The 22,624-nt window shown below is 43.1% G+C and overlaps 1 protein-coding gene and 1 long non-coding RNA gene across 2 annotated transcripts; both read right to left on the bottom strand.

The window, feature by feature from the left end:
* Window positions 1-398: 398 nt before the first annotated feature.
* On the bottom strand, window positions 399-7,893 carry LOC133393768 (uncharacterized). The gene is made up of 2 exons (XM_061660123.1): window positions 7,793-7,893; window positions 399-5,453 (listed from the first exon to the last, which is right to left on the bottom strand). Exon 2 carries the CDS (start codon window positions 5,429-5,431, stop codon window positions 500-502), a length of 4,932 nt encoding a protein of 1,643 aa, XP_061516107.1. The 5' UTR covers window positions 5,432-5,453; window positions 7,793-7,893; the 3' UTR covers window positions 399-499.
* A 13,009-nt stretch (window positions 7,894-20,902) lies between these two features.
* Window positions 20,903-21,732, bottom strand: LOC133392716 (uncharacterized). The gene is made up of 3 exons (XR_009765776.1): window positions 21,452-21,732; window positions 21,176-21,370; window positions 20,903-21,105 (listed from the first exon to the last, which is right to left on the bottom strand). It is a non-coding gene; the product is annotated as an uncharacterized LOC133392716 (long non-coding RNA).
* Window positions 21,733-22,624: the final 892 nt, after the last annotated feature.

Here is a 22,624-nt window from a genome sequence, read left to right as displayed (position 1 = left end):
GAAAAACCTCGCGGGGGAACAGTTTGACATCTCTGTTCTAGAGCATAGGGGCTGCTCATGGACGCTTCGTCCCATACGAACAGTGATGCCTGTCGCATCAATTCAGCCTGTGCTGACTGTACACGGAGCTTACAGGAACTGTTGTGCGTCCAAGTTGAGCTATCGAATGTAGAGCGTAGTGTACGTCCCACCGGTCAGTACCAGAGCAGCAATTCCAATCCAATGGGCCACTGCGATTGCAGTTTTCGTTTGGCGCTACGTGTACGCAAGAATAGTTTCGAGCAGAAACAACTTACCGGTGCCACCAGGTTCATCAAGGAAAAAGCGCTTTCCATTGTGTGTCTCCTTTCCGCCGGATTGTTCTGTCGGCTTAATGTGACATTGCGCTTAATGCGGTCTCAGTTTTAAGCTCAGATGTAAGTTTTAAATACTTTAATCTACCTTTATTTATCGTAACTGGATTTTTGGTTTTACAATCCCCTCAAAGTTCTAATCCTTCTCAAACAACCGGTAAACGTTGCCAAACAGCCGCATAAACTTCGTCCCAATCTGCATCCGTATTGTTTTGTAAGAATTTGAAGAATTTTAACACATTCTCAATATCAAAATCAGACGACCCGTCAATCGCCTCAACTATACGAAGCATCTCTGACACACGCTCGTGCGTGGACGAGCTGGTACACTTCGTGTGCATCAGCATTCTAGCTAGTTTGAACCTACTGTGCAAAATTGATACATCGAATACACTGTCCCCCTTCACATGGGGAAGATTGCCTTCCATTGACGAGCAGCCAGCTAGTTGCAAATGTTGCATCACTTCGATCGTACGGCAATCTTGCACCGCCGAAGCAACGTGGTGAAACACGGTCCATCCTCTGCGACAAGTATGTAGTGGATCGAACTTCCGAGAAAGAAAACAATCTATCAGGACAAAGCAGCCAGTCTCTACCGCCTCGTGGAGTAAATTACAACCCAAGAAATCGGTACCATGTAAATCATTTGTACGATCGAGCAGATAGTCGAATAACGGTGCTGCCTCGACGGGAAGCCGACGTAGCTTCCATTTTAGCTCGGATATGGTGACTGAAAGCAATTGGCGTGTTATTGCATGAGGCATAATTTGTACGATATGCTTAAGGAAGTGAAACTTGGCTCCATACAATGCTTCAGCAATCATTTCGGCAAATGCATTAGTGTTCGAATGTGTCTGATCTATATGCAGTTCGGTACAGGTACTGCCGGTCCGGGGATCAGGGTACTGGATGACACGCTTGGTTATTTTTACATGCTGCAGATAATTGGTACACAGCTGTCGGTACAAGCGATCAAACACCTCCATACTGTTGAGCTCGATCGCAAATGTGAGCATCGTGACGTCACTAATGCTCTGCAGCTCTTCTGAAGATATCTTCACTGAAGACATCAGATAGGTTAGTATCCTGTAGGCTTTGTGTTTGCGAGCTAGCTCGAACAGCTCCTTTCCTACGTAGTACAGCACGTTTACTTCATGTGAGCCAAAGAACGTCACTGGTTCACAATGCTGAACCGCAACCAGATGGTGAAACAAGCCGTACATATCGTTCTTCGCGCAATATTCCAACGCGGTCAGATCGTCTAGCTCCTTCACCTTGGTAGTGTGGTAGAGCTGTTTTTCGTAGTGCAAGTACCTTGCTATGCGGCAACAGACTTCGTCGGTGAACCGTCGTGTCGAAACAGTATCAAAACAGTTGTCGGTATGCGTGTACCGTTCGAGTTGACACACTTTGTAAAACAAAGGTTGCAAATCCAGCGTGCACAACTGCTGCACACAAACATCCACATTGACCTTTGCCCCGTGCCATAAGAGGCTACGGATACTGAGCCACTTGACGGTGGAAAAAGCATAATCAATAGCGCTCCAATTGAACAGGTCGTCCTGTGCGTCAATCAATTCGGCGGGCATGTTTGACAGCAAAATATCGTACACGTTAGCTGCATTAGCGCAATGTTGGATATCGTTATCGTTATGTACTGCCATCAGCAAATGCAGCGCGGTACGGCCAACGGCATCCTTCGTCGTTGCGCACAGCCTCTTTGCCATTGGCATTGTCGGCCATTCCAAAGATCTCACATACGAAAATTGACAGATGGCGCGGTGAAGCTCCATACCGTCACGATCAGCGCATGCGGCCAAATCGAACAGCAGGCGCAGCGTGGCACAACTTGTCCGCCAAAAGGTTCGGAATCGGAACGAGGTAAGCCGCTTGGTGGATAAGCGGGCCCAATTTTCGAACAACCAGGCAGCGGCAAAGTACTGTAGCGTGGTTTGGTTGCAAAAGCGTGGCACATTGCCTATCACTCCGCTAATGATTTCAACACTCCGCAAGCGATCAACAAACTCGAGCAGCAGGTGCTCCGCCTGTGAGCGCTCTTCTGCCGACAGTAGCTGGTCGTGGTAGAGCAGCTCCAAGCTGTAGATGGCTAGCAGGGCGTGGTTGCGGTGAGGGCTGCCTGCCGTACCGATCGCTGGTCCGTCAGTGGAGCAGGTGGCGGTGGCGGCGTGCAGCTTGCCCTCCATGTACGTCTTGATCAGCTGGTACGGGTTTGCAGTCGGCAGCTGCAGCTTTATGTCGCTCAGCACCCGCTTGGAGGTGAAATCTACACAGCGCTCGATGGCGGGCAGATACAGCTCCCCCGCCATGCGCTGCAGGAGCGGAACATCCCAGCAAGGCTGACAGGATTGCTGAATGATGCACTGCAGAAAGGGCACCAGCTGTATCTGGTACCTTCGGTCGCACTGCCGGTAGGCCTCGAAGCGGCTCAGCAGCACGCTGTGCAGGAGCAGCATTCGGTCCAGCTGTGAAAAGGGCCGAAGTGTTTTATACTCGAATTCATGAATAAAAAATTCATCCGCACAGTGTGTTGTGATGGAAAGATATATGCTTCGTACTGCTTCGGAATGGAACAATAGTGTGCAGAACTCCATCACATACTGTCTGCTGTCTGGTTTAAGCACTCCGACATCGTCCAGCAGCAGCACGAGCTGCTTGCGGTTGAACTTTTCCCGAAACAGTCGCAGCCGAACCATTTGCTCCGAGGGAATTGCCCAGCTGTAGCATTTATTCCGGTCCAGCTCAGCCTGCCCTCGCTCTTCACTGAAACATAAGTATTTTGCCCAGCGATCGTGATTGTGCCAACGTTCAGCAAAGCTGACCAAGCCATAAAGCATCCGCACTACGGCTGTATTCATCTTGAACGACCTCAAACATTGACGCAATTCTAACTTCTCAATCGATTCAGCCACTTCTGACACGTCCAAACGAACGATGTACAGGGACGGATCGCGTGCCTGCAACTGGCCGGCAAGCCAGGTCAGGTGCGACGTGTTTCCTTCCCCTGATTCGGTCGCAAAAGCGAAACATCCTCGGTCAGTGTAAAGCAACTCGTGCGCACTGGCAGATGGAGCGGCTGTGGATAGTGCGGTAGCAAACCGTTCCCTCCACGCTGACTGCCGATCCAATCGGGGCAATGCGTCAAAGGGATAGTACTGCATCGAGTAGTAGTCATCGTGCATGGTGTAAACGTTTTGGGCAAGATATTTCCTAGCCGTCGCTCCTCTTTGATACGCATCAATAGTACGCTCAATGTACCACGGTTTATTGGTTTCGTACGCTTGCTTGTGCCGGTTGGGGATCTCCCGCTCGTCCGCAATCAAGTCCAGCACGTCCTGCAGATACTCCAAATGATCGCTCTCGTATTGGGATTCCCATTCGAACGGCACTACTGCGTCCAGGGATGTGCGAGTCCCGTACAAGGTCACCGTTGCATGCTGTTCGAGTAGCTCCTTGCTGCAGCTGGCCGTTAGATCACTTACCGACAGAAAGCTATCGCTCAATACCGGTAGATCCTCGATCAAAATCACTTTCACGGTAGTGTGTGCCGCGCGGGAAGCATCGTTCGAGTGGGTTGCCATTAGGGCCGCAATATCCTGCAGCGTAGAGAGTTGCAGCTTGCCTACAATCGTTAGCACCACCAGCGAAGCACTGTAGACCTCCGCCACGTGTGGCAGCAGCTCGGCCAGCTGCTGCATGATCTTTGGGCTAATGTTATCGATGAATATGGCTTCACAGGAAGGTACGATCGCTAGCGTCTGTGCCACGATCGTGGCCCGAAACAGCAGACTACTGGTGTCGCGGTAGTAAATAATTGCATCCGACTCGGTGCTAGTGACATCCTTGTAAAGCTGGGAGCTTTTCAACCGTTCCTCATTGATAACAATGTACGGATGGCGCTCTCTCACCGTGCGGAGGAATCGTTCCGTGCCGTGCTTCAGCTGGTTGTTGTCGATCGCTTTCCGAGTGATGAGCGTATGCATGCAACCCGATCCAACAGGGGACCGCAGCAGGGCCCGCTCAAGCTCCTTCCGTATCGTACGGTGCTGCCCTACCGTACACGACTTGGCTACGTGCTGAAGTTCCCACCGTGCTTTGCTGTGCAGCGTTCGCACACTGCTCGTGTCGTGCAGCAGCACAAACTGCTCGAAAAACGCATTCATGTGGGCAATGTGCGCAATTTCCCAGGCACGATTTGGTGTGACAGCTTTGTCGGGGAGACTAATAAAGGATTCCTCAATGTATAGCTCACAGTTTTCCAACGTTAGGACGGTGATTGCGCTAGTACTGTTTGCGCACAGTGCTGCGTACTCTGTTTGCAGCGATTGGCGCACCTTGGCCGTGTGCGTTTGTGGTTCTGGCTGGAGAAAACTGGGCTTGAATTTGTAGCACTGTTTGTGATTGCCTTTCTTCGGCATTACACACCCGCTTATGAAATTTGAATAATAGTGGAGGAGAGGGGATTCGTTGGTGATTTGTTTGCCATTGCAAATGTGCCACGCCAACAGCTTTCCCAGCGTACGCAGGGATTCTTTCTGCAGAATCGATTCAAGTTCGCTGAATCGTTGCAACTGATAGCAGGTCGCGCTTAGTGCGTAAGCAAACGATAGGATGTCCTCTTTTTCTGGTTCCAGTTCCTTCAACTGGATGTCTATTAGCGAATCGAACGGAGTGTTCGTGCACACGAGGAACCGTTTGGTGTCGGTTGAGCATTGCGGATCGATGCTAAGAAAGGTGCGGAACCACTGACAGATCGTGTCCAGTGTAAGGTGTGTCGTAGCCTGTTCGTGAGCGATTTGCACGTAGAGAGTGCCCACAGAGTCACGAACAGTGATATCTTTGAAGTGGCCGTCTTGAAACCGTCCCAACGACACGTGAAATTTGTATTCGGGATTGTCCAGGGAGAGCTGGTAGGCACGCAGCGTAATCATGCCAGCGAGCCCGAGACGGTAAGGACTAGCCGATGAAGACGGAACCGCGCACGGGGATGATTGTGAGCGATCGGAGTTGTTTCGGCTTGAGGTGTTTGATGAACGTTTAACTTCCAGCCGGTTGGCCATGTTGGTGGCCGTGTTGTGCGCACTGGAATAAAAGAGTAAAGTAAACTGTATTAATTTCTATTTTTTCAATACCGTTATGATTCAAATTACGGACAGTTTTAAATTCCGGACATTCGTTGTGTTTTTATTGAATTTCTTCACATCCAGTACCATAATATCCAGTACCTATTCAAAACGCTTTTTAATTTCAAATTATTGCCATGATGTACTAGAATCGATTAAAAATGTGTCTGACCCCTAGTAGGCCCTGATGCCTCAGTAAATAAATATTTTCTGTCGGTTAGTTCACCACCGAGGGCATTGTTAGTAGTTTTGCTAAAAACCGACGCCAGTGTTATTTCTTCGATAATTCTTGTTAATCGCGTCCACGTGTATTTAAATACATCCGAATCCATTGTGGAAGTAATTATCAACGTGGAAAAACAGTTTTTTTTATCATATTGTGCTGTGACGACCACGAATTTAATTCTGTCCAGAGTTCGAAGCAAGTTTTTTTATCTTGATTTTAATTCCGCACAGCCGAAGTAAATTGTGATAAATTGTATAAAAATATGTTTTTTGCAGGTCTTCGGTTAGATCTATCTACAGGTACAAGAGAAAAACAGCTCCCAAGCCCTGATGTTTTAAGGCTGTCTTTCTGTTGGTCTAGGAGGACTCCTTCACGCAAAATTGGTTGTTTGGAACTTAGAATAAGCTAAAAACTAAAAACGTGAATTGGAAGATTATAGACGAAATTTTAAGTCTGTCCTTAATTTGAAATATGAGCTTGAAACTGTCCGGAATATGAATCAAAATTTCGATGTTATGAATATGAATACAATATTATGATTTTTGGAGCATTGTGTCGTATAAAATTATTGGATTTTTTTCTCAAATATAGGTTTAATTTAATAAAGGGAGATGTACAGAGGTTTGACCGATTAAAATTTAATTGATTAAAACATATTAAATGCGAGAAACGCATAAAGTGTCAGTAATTTGAAACAATGCGGTATAAAACTAGCATTGGCATATGAAATAAAAAAAGTAACGTAACGAGAACTACTCTGTTTGTCTAGTTGTTTTAAAAGAATTAATTAATCCGTGCACATTAATTTATTAATTTTTCTAGAGTTCTGCTACAAATAATTGTTGCCTGCCGTACAGCCAAGGTGACAGGTCCTTTGCCAACTACATGTTCATGTTCGGTTCTTTTAAATGAACGAGTTTGTTCGTTTTAGTTCTTGAAAAATGAACAATTTATACAGTATGAATTTATTTGTTAACTAAATAATAAATTGTTAATGATAACCTTTCTATTAAAAAAGTGAAAAAAATTGGGAACAACTGCTCATAGAGCATGATTCAGAGTGAGTGAAATAAACTGGCGATATAGTTCCTTCCCCTAATAGTTCAGAGTGCTGACGACTGGCAGATGGCGGTACTTATGAATTACTTTATATTTAACTCGTAAAAGAGCTATTTTAGACGTGGATAAGTTCCACTACTAATTGAATGAGCGAGTGAGCAACTAGTTTGCATTGCATGTGAAATCGAGAAACAGCTAATCGAGATAATCGAGAAATCGGCTTTTACGAACGAAAGAGTTATTTATTTAGTTGTGCAAATAACTTGCAACTCTTTCGTACGTGATCACTGCAAACAATTTAATCCCAAATGAATGACTTAACTGCCTCTTCGCGTCGAACTTATGTAACTCATTCACACTCAGTCTCTCTGTATGCGTACACAGATCACTACACTCTTGCGGCAGCAATATTAGACCGTTGAAGTGATCACTAATTCCAGCTGATACAACACCTGACTCGCTTATGTATTTCTTCCTGCGCACATTTTTTCTTTGTTTTGGGATGAAGTTGACCACTAAAAACAAACAAACACACCCTCGATCGAGGCTCGTCACCTCTCTAGTCATTCAAATGGTAGTTTGAAATGCAATGATTGATGATATCCAGTCAAAAGCTGCTAATTTGGTTGTAAATATGTAATATTTTGTCATTTTTTTAACAATCAATCAACAATAGCTCTTAGCCTTTCATAGGTCGAACACTTGATAAGAACACTTGGACCCGTTTACTTTCCAGTGGTGAAGTGGTTCAATATTCATTCGGTGTTTGATATACATCGAAGTAAGACTTAGTATAGCGAAGAGGGAAAGTCTGACTAAGTTCGAAGCACAAACTTTTGATCCACTTCTTTGGATATGACACTTAATATGTTCACTTCTGAGCGTGTTCATTCCACGTTAAAGTAGTGTATGTATGGCACTATGTAACCAGAGTAACTATTAACTATTTTAGCTTAGTTGCAACTTAATGTTCAACAAATTCCAATCGGATCAATTATCACACAAAAATTCACCTTTTTAATAGACTTCGCTTACTAATTATTAAAACTTTCACTTCACTTAATCACTTCAAAGGGCTTCTGAATCGTACTAGGGTGCACACGGAGAATGGTTCGCTGAACGTTTCTCAAACTCGTCTTATATATCCGTTTACTCTCCCAACTGCCTTATCTAATCAATAGCTCATTAAATACTTGACTGTGAGTGCATTTCGTTTGTATTCCTAAGAGGAAGCGAAGCGAGCACGTTTTCAAGCGTTACGACAGTGACATAACGACTGGATCAAGCAATTAATAACGAGGTGGGATTTAGCTGCTTTCTTTATTACAAATCATAATGTTAATCACTTCCCAGCTCAAATACTATGATATAAATATTGCAGATAACTATAGCTGTAAAGTCCGTAACAATCTCATCTATGAAAGCTTTCGGCCTTTGATGCTGCTGACTATCTATCATCGGCACTGACCGTTTGATTCTATTAGTGACACTGCGAAATTGATTCCAAAATCGGTCCAACGTCACGTTCTACCGCAGTGAAATGGAATTTCCCATCGATGTATTTCAAATGCACTTCCTGGCGCCCCACACGCTCCACCAGCGTGACCTTTCTCCTGTCGCCATAATCAGCGATGATGGTTTAATTCGTCTGTCCAGCTTCCAAGGGTGCAGTTGGTATTGATATGCCCACCAAAAATGCTCACAAACTCCACTAAAAACGACAAAAAATATCGAAAACCGTCCGGAAGCACGGGCCCACTGTAATCTTGTTACGCGCCGCAATCAACGGAAGCCCATCCGGTGAATCGTATTAACTCTGGTAGAAAATATTGATTGCCACAAACAGCTGGCTTTGGTTCATCGCCTGTTACCACCACTGTCCACGCATGACGGACGGACGGACGGAGCGTACCGAGTACACCGTGTGCGATCGTAATGCGATTGACCCACATCTCGCCCACCCAATCGCTTGATGAAAGTGGTGCAAGCCGGAGGGAGAGATGAAATGATATTGACTGCTGACTGCTTTTCGATATTTTCGCGAAGCCAGACCAATGCTCACAAGCCAGTGTTCCCGGCTGGTTGGTAGCCTTTGCAATTTATGATGGGGTCCCGTTTGTCGTGTCGTTGAAGTGTGGACGAAGCGCGTCCGTGTTCGGGTGGATTGGGGTGCGAGACGAGATTTTTCATCATCGAAAGTATGATTGAAGTTCAGTGTGCCCGTGTGCATAGCTCTCGTGGGTGCCGCCGTGTGCTGAATGCTACTCGCATTGAACTGTAACACACTTACCCAGTGTCACAATCACACACAGACACACGTACATAGGACCTGTGCCCTACCTTTCAGGTACATAATGGGGACCGTAGGTTTAACTTTGATGTCTTACACTTTTCAGCGAATGCTTTCCGTGGAAACACAATCAACTTACTGCTGGGAGGGCGGTCACACCCTCCCCATTGACCCGTGACCCATGCATGTGTTCTTGTGCCCATATCCATACCATCTATTTGTCGAACATAACCTGGCAGTGACCTCGATTCCGGTACGAATTTGGCGTATTTTCATTTGCATCTTACGCTTACACCATTTGCTTGGTTGGTGCGTGAAATAGAACGTGAAAGCATTCGCCTGATAATGCTTTTAATGCTTTGAAGATTGCTAAATTTTTGTTATAGCTGGTGGATTGTAGGCTCAACTGATTAAAATGACGTCTTTCAATTATGAAATTTTGATCGCAGGACGAATGACTATTTCATTTTAAATTTTCCAAGGTAAATGTAATATTGAAAAAAAAATATTTATAGCATGCGTAAATTGTCATAAAAAGTTGACTAGTAATTATTTACTAGTAAACCAAAAAAAACGCATAAAGCTGTGCAATTCGTTCACACTTTAGGGTTCAAATTTTAATTGTGATAAAAATGATAAATCGGTCTGATCATCAGAAGAAAATTGTAAATTGATTATTGAATGTTTAACCAAATGTGTTGATGTCTCTTTTAATAATAATGGTTTAACCCTATTCCAGGCAAACGGCTACCCGGGTTTGATCGATTTTGATTACTCATTTCTCTGATTATAGGAATCTGATTGACTTGAAATTTGGAATATGTGTGTAATTCACAGCCATCTTTCACTGGAATTTTGTGTAGAATTTTTTAGTATAATTAACCTGTTTTTTTAGAATTAAATTTTCCAACTCCCCTATTCCAGGCAACCGGGCTACCCGGGTAGCCAGCGACTTTGGAAGCTTATAACTTTTGAATGCGCAATCCAATATCGATGCAATAGTGTGATGCAAATTCAACAAACTAATGCAGTTTCTATAATTCAATTTGACATTTGATGCGACACAGTACAATTTGCTCGAAGAACTGTCAAATTTAGAAAGTAGCGTATAGTGAAATCGCGTATATCGAGTATGGCGTATTTCGGGAAATAGCTGTACTTGACCTCGTTGCTACACAGTCCTTGCTCCTTACCGGTCGATTTTAGTGATGTGCTGTATGGAGCGCACCCACGACTCCGATCCGACTCCGTCTATTGTTAGTCCGATTCCGACACCGGCAAAATGAAACCACTAGATCCGCCCGGAGTCCCGGAGTCGTCTGGAATCGCCCTGAGTCGTCCGGTGTCGCCCGGAGTCGGCCAGAGTCGCTCGGAGTCGTTCGGAGTCGTTCGGAGTCGTCCGGAATCGCGCGGAGTCACCCGGAGTCGATGTCGTCCGGAGTCGTCCTGAGTCGACTCATGCAACATCATGCAACTTATCACGAGCTTCTCAGCCTAACTAAGCGGCCTAAAGGTATGCCTGTTCAGTTGCAAAAAAGTGTAAAGTCCATATAAAGTATGAAGAAAACTTATTAATAAATATTACAATCGCATCCGTTTTCAATTCAAATAAAGCGCAGAGCGAATCTTTACCAATATCAACCAATTAGCATGAAAAATTATATTTTGCAGTCTTTTAGGCGAACAAATCGACTAGTGATGGGCAAAGTTGGCAAAAATCCAGAGTCGTCTCCGATCCGACTCCGATAAAATCGGAATCGACTCCAGAAGGTAGTTCCGCGCTGTAATATCCAGAGTCGTTTGGAGTCGTCCAGAGTCGCCCGGAGTCGGAGTCGTTCGGAGTGGTTCGGAGTCATGCAGAGTCGGAGTCGTCTGCAGTCGGCCGGAGTCGGAGTCGTCCGGAGTCGTTCGGAGTCGCCCGGAGTTGGAGTCGCCTGGAGTCGTTGGGAGTCGTTCGGAGTCATTTGGAATTACCCGGAGTCGTTTGGAGCCATCCAGCATCGGCTGCAGACGGAGGACGACTCCGGCGATTTCGGACGATTCCGAACGACTCTGGATATTACAGCGCGGAACTACCTTCTGGAGTCGATTCCGATTTTATCGGAGTCGGATCGGAGACGACTCTGGATTTTTGCCAACTTTACCCATCACTAGTCGATTTGTTCGCCTAAAAGACTGCAAAATATAATTTTTCATGCTAATTGGTTGATATTGGTAAAGATTCGCTCTGCGCTTTATTTGAATTGAAAACAGATGCGATTGTAATATTTATTGATAAGTTTTCTTCATACTTTGTATGGACTTTACACTTTTTTGCAACTGGTCAGGCATACCTTTAGGCAGCTTAGTTAGGCTGAGAAGCTTGTAATAAATTGCACGACTAAGACATTCCATGACAAAATTCTTCGGATTGAATCGTATAAATAAATATAATCAAATCTAATTGGAAAAATATTTAACTGCACTTTAGCGAAATAAAACTATGTAAATCTCATTACCAACAGTGATATTCTTGTATACGATATTTTACGCATAAATTATCAGTTTGTTTTTATGGCTCACAAGCAAACTTTAAATAAAGATGTATAGGATGTTAAAGCTTAACCTGTAAAAAAACAACCGTTACCCGGTACCCCTTCAGTGTAAACCATTTACCGACGGCTAAAGCCACCACAACGATGATCCATTTGTGCGGTCGTTTGGTGTAATCTATCTTAATTCCTTCACCCGTCCCTGGGTGGTCATTAGGCGGACAGAGCAGGCGAGAGAGCAAGAGCTGTCATCGCCAACGGAGAGTCTTGTCTTGTGTCGGTCCTGTGACGGATTGGACAGGGGAAGCAATCGAAGAACGAACCGCCACGGTCAGGGCAAGAAAGTCAGCCACCACCGATGAGGGGATCCAATTCCGTCCCAACACAATGGTCGAGGGTAATTTGTTTCGTCTGCACAAGTTTCCACTACTCCGCAGGCCATTTTAGTGCATTTCAACCCCCGTCTGCTGGGTGCTTTCCCTTTTGAATCTCAATTTCTTCCTCTCCACGATCGCGCCGGGGTGGCAAAGCTTGCACTTGTTTTGGTGCATTTTTTCCTTTCTGCAACGGGATGCTACTGGTTGCAAACGTACGGCGGCAGGGTGTTGAAGGTACCCAATAATGTATAGCACTTACTGAGCACGGAATTATCGTTATTTGTTGTTACGCTGCCTAGCCTGTTGATGCCATTTGCCAAATTATATGGCGCTTCCTTCCTTGTGCACTTTCTGGCCGGCTCTAAATCACCTGATCGACAACCGGGCAATGGATGGTACCGGCGAAAATGGAGAGCTTTTTTTATTTAAGAGCAGCTTTTAAAAAGTAACGTCCAAAACATGGGCCAGTAAGTGAGTGAGCAGAGGACTAAAACACACACAAATAGGTGCAGATGATGAAAATTTATTGTTACTTCAATGAGCGTGTACATCCGATTTGCGATAAATACTGATTCGCGCACGTCTAGTTTGTGGCGCAAAAGCTTTATATGCTTTAGAGAGGAGCAAAAGCCCTCGCATGCACCCGCCAAAGAGAAAATTTGGTGTGGTTGTGTTTGAAATAAAAGCAAACAAAATCGCTCCAAAAGCAAACTGGTCGTAAAAAATCACATCGAAAATATCTTCCATCATCACGTGGCGCATATGCTGGGGCACTTTTCCCTGCTTCCGAACTGTTTTGCTGTGATGTGTTAGTGGGGAAAATTTCGTATGCCACTGTTGGACTGCTTTTTTTGTGTGTGTGTGTGTCCTCTTGTGAACTGTGCGCCAACAAAATCGGCAAAATCGTTCCGCTTTCCACGTAGGTGGAGGCGGTGGTAGCTAGAAAGATGGAAAAAAGTAATAGATCCAACTACGACTACGAGCCCGGACCATCACATCCATCCAGATGTGTACGCAAAACACATAACGATCAGCCGCGCCAAAGCCAAGCCATCACACACACACACACACGCGAGCGAGCACTTCACTTTCAAACAATGATTTATTACACGCTCATTCGCTCGACCATGATGCTGCTGCTGCTGTCTGCTTCATGACCGTCCGTCTGTCCGTTCGGTTTTGTTGCTGGCTTGTTTTTTTTTGCTGTTGTACTAAACCATAGTTTGCTGTTTTTTTATGATCCGTGAAAATGTATCCAATATATCGGGGGGAATGGAGATGCTTGTTTACCGATGTGTTCCGTTTTTCCGCAATTCCCGAGAAGCTAGTGCTCTAAACGCGTTGGCCATTTTTATTCGTTTTTACTATATATATTTATCGTCCGCAAAAAAAAACCCAGCCATCTACTTATGCGTCTTTTGTGTTTTAAAAGCTTTAAACTCGTCGGAACCGAGTTTGAGCAGCAATGAAAGTGTTTCAAAATTAAAACAATTCCCACAACAGCACACACACACACGGGTCAATTGTTTTAACAAAAGACAAGAGTGTTTCTATTTATTTTGCTACATTATCGTCTTCATTTCCACTGGCCGAAAGCACCTCGAGGGCGTGACTCTTGTTCTATGTATGTGTGTATGGTTGTGTTTTGTTTTCTCTTTTGCCGAGTTGCCCTGTCCCCAAACGCTTCGGTACCCCGCCCAAGGTACCTCCCCATGCCGTGCGACACAGCGCTAGAAGATGTTTCCGTTTCGTTCGGCCTGCTGGTCACTGCCTGCAGACGGCAGGCTCCCGGAAGGCACCCCGTGGTGGCGATAAATTGTAGTAAATAATTGTACACCACTCCATGTCCTCCGTGTTCTGTGTGCTCGGGGTGTTGTTGATTCTAGCCGCTTTTAGCTCGCTCGTCCGGCGCTCTCGTGTGCGAAAACCTCTTTTCAACGATTATTGCAAGACATAGTGGCTAAAGGATATTTTATTTGTTTGAGGGTTTATCTTTCCGAAGGGAAGGGATGGCTTGTGAGTGGGGCTGGGTGATTGTCAGCATGTGTTTTTAAGGTTCTTCGATGAAAAGGACTGGGCAGCAATGGGAATGGCTTGTTGACTAATTGTTAAGGGGGATGTTATTTTTTCGTATCGATTAAAATCCCTCTCAATTAATGATTGTTTTCTTTCAACTAGTCATTTGGTTTCTCAAAAAAGTCTTTATACTTTATGCACAATCATAAGAATTAGCTTTTTATTTTTCCTGAGTGAATGGATGCTACCAGTTAGAGGAAAAACCAATATATACATAAAAAAGCTCTGTAAAACATCTAATTGCATACCTTCATGGGCTTAACCATATAACGCGAATACAAGCTTTACATCTAGCCTTGCGGAAATTTTCGATCAAAAGTTCGCAAAATGTAATGGATCATAACTAGATTATTAAGCCTGCGTTTCATAATGGTAGCCTCACAGCTCTCTGAGTACGAAATAGGTCAAATTGGTGCTTACCATGCTGTAGCGTTCGGATTGTGTTGTGAGTCTTTTTTAGGTCGTGTGTGAAAAGTGTTAATATTATAAGTGGTGCTTTGCGTTTTATTAACCCACGCCAAAATATTACTCACTTCTAGTGGTTGTTCACGCTCAAAGTCCATATAATACAGAGGTCGATGCATAGCTCGATTTTGGTCCACCATTTTGAAAGCTTATTTTTGACAGTTAGATGAAAAAGCGTTCACAAACGATTCCAAACAACCATACACTTTTTAGGGCTAATTGTGCATTTTGTGCTCAAAACTTAGTTTAACTATACATTTCTTTCTCATGAACGTGGCATGGAGTAGTTTTTTCAATAATTCATTACTTAAAAATGACCACAATCAGAAAACTGGCCTCTTAGCTTTGACCCTCTTGAGCTGCACAAGATTTCGTCGTAATTTCGGGCACTGAACTTGTTGTAATTGATAATTTCACTATAATTCTATCTTTTCTTGATATTCGTCAACTTTTTAAAGTACAATATTACAAACAAACGATGTAAAAATGGCCGAAAATGCTTTCAGACCACTGCATGCACAACAACTAAAACCTCAATGTATACTAAGATGAAACTATTGAAACTTTTTCATCCAGCTGTCAAAACTTTCCCACGCTTTTTGATCAAATGTTCTGGACGACTCGACCTCTGTATTATATAGACTTTGGTTCACGCTACAGAAAATTTCCGTCGAAAAAGGCCCTACGGCGCCAGCCCAGCCCTTTTTATACCGAATTGCGCCGCCTACGCTTTTCAACTTTCCGACTCGTGCGTGTAACCACTACTCGTTATCATGAGTCGTCCACCCCAATGTTTACGTTCTGTAATGTTTACGTTCTCCAACACATGCACTTGGCAAATCTAATCGCGAAATCGGAGTACTTACAGGGTTTTCGAGGATTATATAGACATGTTCAGCGAGTTGTAGATTCGTTCAGGCATATAATAGACTCTTTCAGCGAGATATAGAGTTGTTCGGAAGTAGGCGCTGACAAGTTCAGCGATTCTGTAGTGTTGTCATTTGTTTTGTTCACACGCTGTGTCGCAACGTTTAATTTTTCATTCTTAAATGTCCTAAAAGTAGCAAATAATCATTGTCCAAGCTGTTTAATACATACATTAGTTGAAAAAAGCATATTTTTTCGAAAACCGTTTGTTTACCTTCTGCTGAGCAAGATCCAAACTGCAGTCCAAGGGGTACGAAAGTGACAGCTCTACAGTATAACCGAACATGTCAACGCCTACTTCCTAACAATTCTATATTTCGCTGAAAGAGTCTATTATATGCCTGAACGAATCTAAAACTCGCTGAACATGTCTATATAATCCTCGAAAACCCTGTATTCAAAGATCTGCGAAAGTTATTAACAATCATCTCAATGATCCAAGTGCTTATGGCCAAAGGAAATCTACGGGGCGTTCAGAAAAATTGTCCATGAGAGATAAACGAAGAATAATCAGTGCAGTTCCGAACTCAACAGTAGGATGTCTGAGAATCAAACGAGAACTAGGAATAAATATAAACAAAACAACCATGTGGCGCAAACTCGATAAATTCCCTGATATTGCAAAAGAAAAAAAATGAAGAAAGTTCCTCTACTAAAACGGCATTATAAAACGGCCAGAATAGAATTAGCTACCGAACACATGATGTAGAAAAGGGAATGACGTAAGGTTTCGTGATGTGGTATTGAACATAATTTAAATTTTATATTGATTGTAGGTTATTTGTATTGGTGAAAAAAAGTTCAATCTTGATGGATCAATTATCAATCAATTTTAGAGGCTGTTCTGTTCTGGTTCTGTAATGATATGAGGTGCATTTAGCAGCCATGAAAAGTATGATTTGGCGATTGTTCCAACACGAATGGACAGTGATAAGCACATTGGTAATTAGTTCAAACCCTCATTTGAACATATAAAAAAAAATCAGTTGATATTCCAACAAGATAACGATTCCGTACATGTCAGCAAGAAATCAACCGATGAACAATCGTAATGGAGGATCAACTGATCACTAGCTTTAAATCAACCTAGCAATATGTGTTATTTTCCGTTAGACGTCACCGAAGTGAGGCTATCATTTTGAAACGCTCCCTTTTAATGGTTTTTTTATATTATCAACAATATTTCCTTTGTCTTTACCTTTTTCCTCTTTTTTACAGGCAAAAGTTTCTTCAAACGCATTGGTAAACGTGTGATTTTTTTTCTTTCTCAAAATTGTCTGGTAATTTTAATTGCCTTAAATCAATGAAACATAGGTGATGCTATTATCATGAAATGCAGTGTAGTATTTAGAAAAGCAAGAATAAAAAAAATGATAAAATTATGCAAGCAAAAACACAAATATCGAAAATGGTATGGAATTGTAAAACAAGATAAACATAATTAAAATACTGCTCCTAGCCTGGACTGTCCAGCATAACCCCCCATCACACTCATCCGATCAAATTGGGAGTGGGTAATGGAGTCCTACATACATGCTACAGGGGGAGGTGGGAAAGATAAACAAAAGGTTTAATACCTCTGATCTAGCTAACCCGTGATTGTACAAATGTTATCGGTCGCCGTAAAATTCGTTCGGGCGACGAAAACTGTCAATTGGGCACTGTCATTTCTATTCGGGCCTTGTGAAGTATGAATCAAGCTTAGTAAGAATGAATGTGCGCTAAAAGGTTTGAATGCTGCTGAAATATATTAACTCCCTCTCGTTACTGGTGCGGGTGTGCTATCGATTACACTCAGCCGGAGTGCAATTTATGTGGTCGATTTCAATACTTCCAACACTACCAACCAACGATTATTCACCAGCCTCTACTAATGGTCCATTTGCTCCTCACCCCACAACAAAAATACTCTTAATTGCTTGGAATCCCGCCGAAATGCAATGCAAAACATCCCTCACCGTATGCATGCACGAGAAGGGGAATGTTAAAAAATCAGATTTTAAATCCTTTTCGCACATCTGCAACCAAACCATATTGGAGGGATGGGATGGGAAAATATAACACACAAGTGTAGAATAAAAATAGCAAACAAATAGGAAAAGAAGAAACAAAAGCAAACGAACGCGAACGCGAGGGCAGCTGAGCAAGGAGCGAGCAAAAGGAAACGGATCAATGATACAGTAAAAGGCGAAAAATAAAAACCATTCACAAAACGGGAAACCGAACGGGCATGCTCTTTGCCTGTGCATCAATTATATTCCGCGTGGCGCTGTGTGGAGACTCACTGGCTGACCGGCTGGGTGGCGTTTATTATGTTCGCTTTTTCGCGAACTGCATACCCCGTAAAGGGTTTGTCACCAGTTGGCCGAGTGCATTCGATGCTCGGTATGTATGTGACACACATACACACATGTGGTTTATTTCCATTTGAGACGATGCAGAGTTGTGCAACTTTGTCCGTATGAATTTCATAAACCATTTTCGTCGCTGTTTCGAACGATTTTACGGTTTGTGTGAGTGTTTTCCCCGAGTAAGCGATACTGCTGCTGAAAATGTGAATGGTAAAAAGCAAGCAAAACGTAAAAGAATAAACAGCAACGGAAAATATAAAGCAATATTGGAAATCATGGCGGGAACAGCAAAAAAAAACGCAAGCCCATCATTGAAGGTAACGTAATATGCAATAGTGCGCATCCAATAACATTCTCTTTGTATGACGGCGTGTGTGTTTATGTCGTTCCCCCCCCCCCCCCCCCCCGGTTATTTGCTCGAAAACGGATTGAATGCAGAGCACCGCGGGTCAACAACATATCGCGCACGGAAGCAGGAATGTGTGGCAATTTTGATAATTAAAAAAAGTGGTTTCGATAGTTCCACCAAATAATTTTCATTGAACTACATTCCCGTTTTTCAACCCCTGTGCCCGTTGTTTTTGCTTTCCTCGCAGCAACGTTGCAGCAACCACCGATCGAACGGTCATATTTTTGCAATATTCTATCCTTACTGCACATTCACATAAAAGAAGAGATAAAAGCAAGAGGAAACGGCCTGCTTCACTGCAATGACATTTTAGGGGAAATTATACTGGCTGCTTTTTTGTTTGCATTCAGTCCCCAGTTTCCTCTGTAGGGCATCGCGATGATAAGTTGCGTTCGTATTATTGAATCGATCGCAAATCACTCTGCTGCGTTTTACCCCCCCCCCCCCCCCCCCGATACTCGGGTTCTAATGGTTGGGAGGGATTGGCCGGTTTCGGACTTATTTGCAATCGTGCAATTACTTGTGGGGTTGAAGTTTTGAAATCAATCTATTTCGATGCTTCACACCGCGATATCGCGATGAAAAGCAATAAAATAATGGTTTGGCAACGCAATTTTGTCGCATGCAATTGATATGGGATTTTACATAATTTGCTGGATCAGTTGTAGCGACGATTGAAGTGTCTATGCGGGGCTGTGTAAACTACATATGCAATTTGACAGTCATATGAGAACATGTTAGATTAGATTCCTGTTTACTTTCTGTTGCTTGTGCTAAAGGACAAGTTTGCACAGTGTTTGTATTTTTTTTTTGCAAAATCTGTATTTGACAATACATTTTGACAGTAACATAATTTAAATTACGTAACTTCTTCAACTGGATTGATTGTCTCTGTGTTAATTCAATCAATTATTCGCACATATTTCGATGCACATTTGGTACCTGAAAGTCTGGTCCCGCTTATCAAACAGCAGCTTAGTGTTTGTTAATTTAATTAATTAACCCAGGCAACACGTTCCGTCGCGATCTAGCGGAAACATCTCTCAACACAAGCGCGCGCTTCGCCTACTCATACGATAGTTGCTAATGAAAAGTGACCTTTCATCCCCTTCATTAAATGGGGCAACACAGTACCGGTGCTTGCCGAACGTAATGCCTGGAAAATTGCCTGGCAGTATGTCAAAAGTAAAAGTAAAAAAAAACACACACACACACCAGGCAAAGTAAAAAGCTTCTACGGAGCTTCGAAAAATTCTACCATCGACACCGGCAGCCGTTCGGGAAAGTTTTTTAATCTAAATCCAACCTTACCTGCGACCGAAAAAGGTAGGTTTAGGTAGGTAGCAGTTCAATTAGCCCCATCTTATCGAAACGATGGATGGGAGCGTGCGAGACCAAGGACGAAGTACGAGCTGGACTGATGACGGTTAACGGTTTCATACATTAGCCCGTGATCGAAGTTTGTGGATCTCATCGAGACTAAAAGCATTCAAGTGCGGACATGCCGTGTATTAAAACTGCACGGCGCGCACATACACATACAGGTCGTGTTCATCTACCTTTCGATGGTCAAAGGAAACCCTACCCCACGTTTACACTAATGTACCCTATCAGCCATAGTAGAAGTAACTAACAAACATGACTTAAAGCATTAAAACCCTTTTTACTATCTCCTTCCGATGTGGTCGTCCGAGTACTCTCTCTCTCTCTCCGCTGATGTTCAGGGGAAAGTTGATGATTAACTCTTCATCCTGCAACGGTACGCCACCAGTAGCCGATAATGGGCCACAAGTATTAGGTAGCAAAGGGAAGCAGAAAAAGTCCAAACTTTTTCTCACTCACTATTATATGGAAGCATCCTGTTTAAGGACATGCACAGCAGTGAAAGGATTTTCACTTAATTAGAATTCTATAATCGCAACCTGGTTGCTTTGCCATTTTGTAACCTGTGCCCACCGAGGTAACCAAAATTGGATAACAGACCGATATAAGGAAAGTTATACGACGTCGGTTAACTCTCATATTGGTCATAAAGCAGTCCTTAGCAGACTTGGTGGTTAAATTATGGCGGGTATTATTATAGCATGCTTAGGATATTTTTTACAGGAAATTTTCTTTTCGGGATATTTTTATAGCAAGAAAAAGATAAAAATATATTTTTATAGCAAGAAAAGGATTATACAGTACAACGTATAATCCGGGGACGGATTGACCGGCAAGTGGCTTAACCGTGTAAATGAATTTAACAGTTGGTCTATCGTGGCGACCATTGTTTGACATGATCGGGTTAGCAAAAACAATTGTTGTGCAGCTATCTATTGTCTAGTGATATTTTTTTACTTCATTTTAAGATAAGATAAGATGATCAAAGATGATTTTTGATCAAAGATCAATGTTTAATGCATTGTTATTGATTCAAAAAATATTCTACTAGCGATCAATTGATTGGTTTAATGTGTATTCTTAGTAAAACCAGTGAATTTTATAATTTTTATATGAACTTGGCATTTGGACCATTATTCGTGGAAATTAACCGGAATCCGCCCGGTCCCGAGCTGCTCAGATAATCGAAGTTCTACTGTTATATATTTTCGTAAATGGTATTATTAAAACTTTATTTTATTAATCATTCACAACATTAACATAGAGTTTTTCTAAACAAAACAGATATTAAAAAAAAACTACCATTTACAGATGACTGCGTATGTGGTGAGATGTCGTATGATTGGCTTGAAATTCTTGTAAAGCTGGAGTGGTTGCGCCCAGACTATTTAAATTTGCCTTCTTCTCGATAATACTGATGTGTTTTCCCTCCTGTTCCGCATAGCTTTGATTGTTCCTTAACGTATCCCTTTCATGTCGCTTTTCGCAGCAATCAAATCTTCTTGCATTCCTTCTTCCTAGAATAGGTGTTGCGTTAATCAATTATTGTTGTTTTAGGATTAGGTATACGATTAGAACTTTGTTTACCGCCAGGTGGACAATCGTAAACAATAAGTCCAGTTTTCGTTGGTGTACCGTCCAACAGGAGGTACCGTACAGGAGCAAGGGGAGCACTATGGGAATGGCACTGTTCCTCAATATCAAAAAAACTAACTTAGGGTTCAGACCACGGTGGTACGGATTTCCGATGTGGGACGCCTTCTTTCTACCCTGTTTCGAGAGCTGAAATGATAACTTACATCGTTATTTTGCAAAGACACACGTTATATTATAAAAAGGGAACACATGGAAGCAATAGAATACCTTTTGTATCTCTCTGGTCCAAATTTCGTTGGTCAGTTCACGTACAGATCAAACGTTTACTTCACGTGCCAACACATAGACACATTGGTGCTTCACCACAAATCAAAGGATACTTGGATAATTTGCTTCTCGAAAGGTGTAAATGGTATAAAATAGCAGTGTCTTGAACCAATTTGCCTTGACAGACTCCGTAGTCGTATATAGCCTTACCAGACTTTAAGCCGACGTCGAAGTCTGTTAGTGGTTACCTGGGGAGGCAGTGGTCTATTCAAGAAACTTTAAGGAACAGATTCACAATGTCTCTACTAATACTCTAGTATACTAATTTGATGATAGCAAAACGGTTACAAACATATTTTTGTTAGGTTTAGCAAGAATTAAATTCAAATTAAACACATGCGCTTCCTTCGAGCACACCAACACACCGCAGCCTCATGCCTTTTCGTCAATTATTCCCTTATACCTTCCAACATCTGGGAGAGAATCCGAGTAGGCGTTATTTTTCTGTACGCGTATGCCCTTTTGCAGATTGGATGACGCGTCACTAGGTACGCATGTTTCCCTTTGCGCATCAGCAAATCATCATCATCATCTCGGTTCTGTGTATTACAAAGTTCGGGCACGTATCACACGGCCACCGTTTTTCCCGGTCACCGTTCGAACCTAATGAACTAATCCCTGGTGGGTTAAAGTAAATGCGGCAGGTTCTGGGTGTGATCGATCGTGCAGGCATTACGCTTGAAATTTGGCTCATGTGTTGAGCATTTGATTTTTTACCGGAATGCACAGAGAAGGAAACAATTTAAAGGTAATTGTTGGGGTCGATTTTGTGTAATGCTTTGCTTGCAAAATTGGACGTCTCCCTTTAATCAACCGTGTTCCTTGTTCCTAACCCCTCCGTTTAGGTTGCTTTAAATCCATCCCAAGCGTCACTTGTCACCCTCATTTACTGGCGCAAACCCGTGTGCTCTGGCTCATTTGGTACCGAAATGCATAAACTATGAATTTACCGTGCCCCAAGTCACGCCGGGGACCCACACGGGCCATCCATATTGTATGTGCGCGACACTGAATGGAACCGATTCGCATCGCTGTGTGCACGCGGGCTAGGTTGACACATTTGAGGTTAGCTACTGCCGAGGCACCGCTCGTATTTAGGCACGTCGCTTCGCG

The sequence above is a fragment of the Anopheles gambiae genome, chromosome 3 (assembly GCF_943734735.2).
Source record: "Anopheles gambiae chromosome 3, idAnoGambNW_F1_1, whole genome shotgun sequence".
In the NCBI taxonomy this organism is placed as follows: domain Eukaryota; kingdom Metazoa; phylum Arthropoda; class Insecta; order Diptera; family Culicidae; genus Anopheles; species Anopheles gambiae.
The sequence above is the reverse complement of the archived record's forward strand: the minus strand, read 5'-3'. Positions and strand labels throughout refer to the sequence as shown.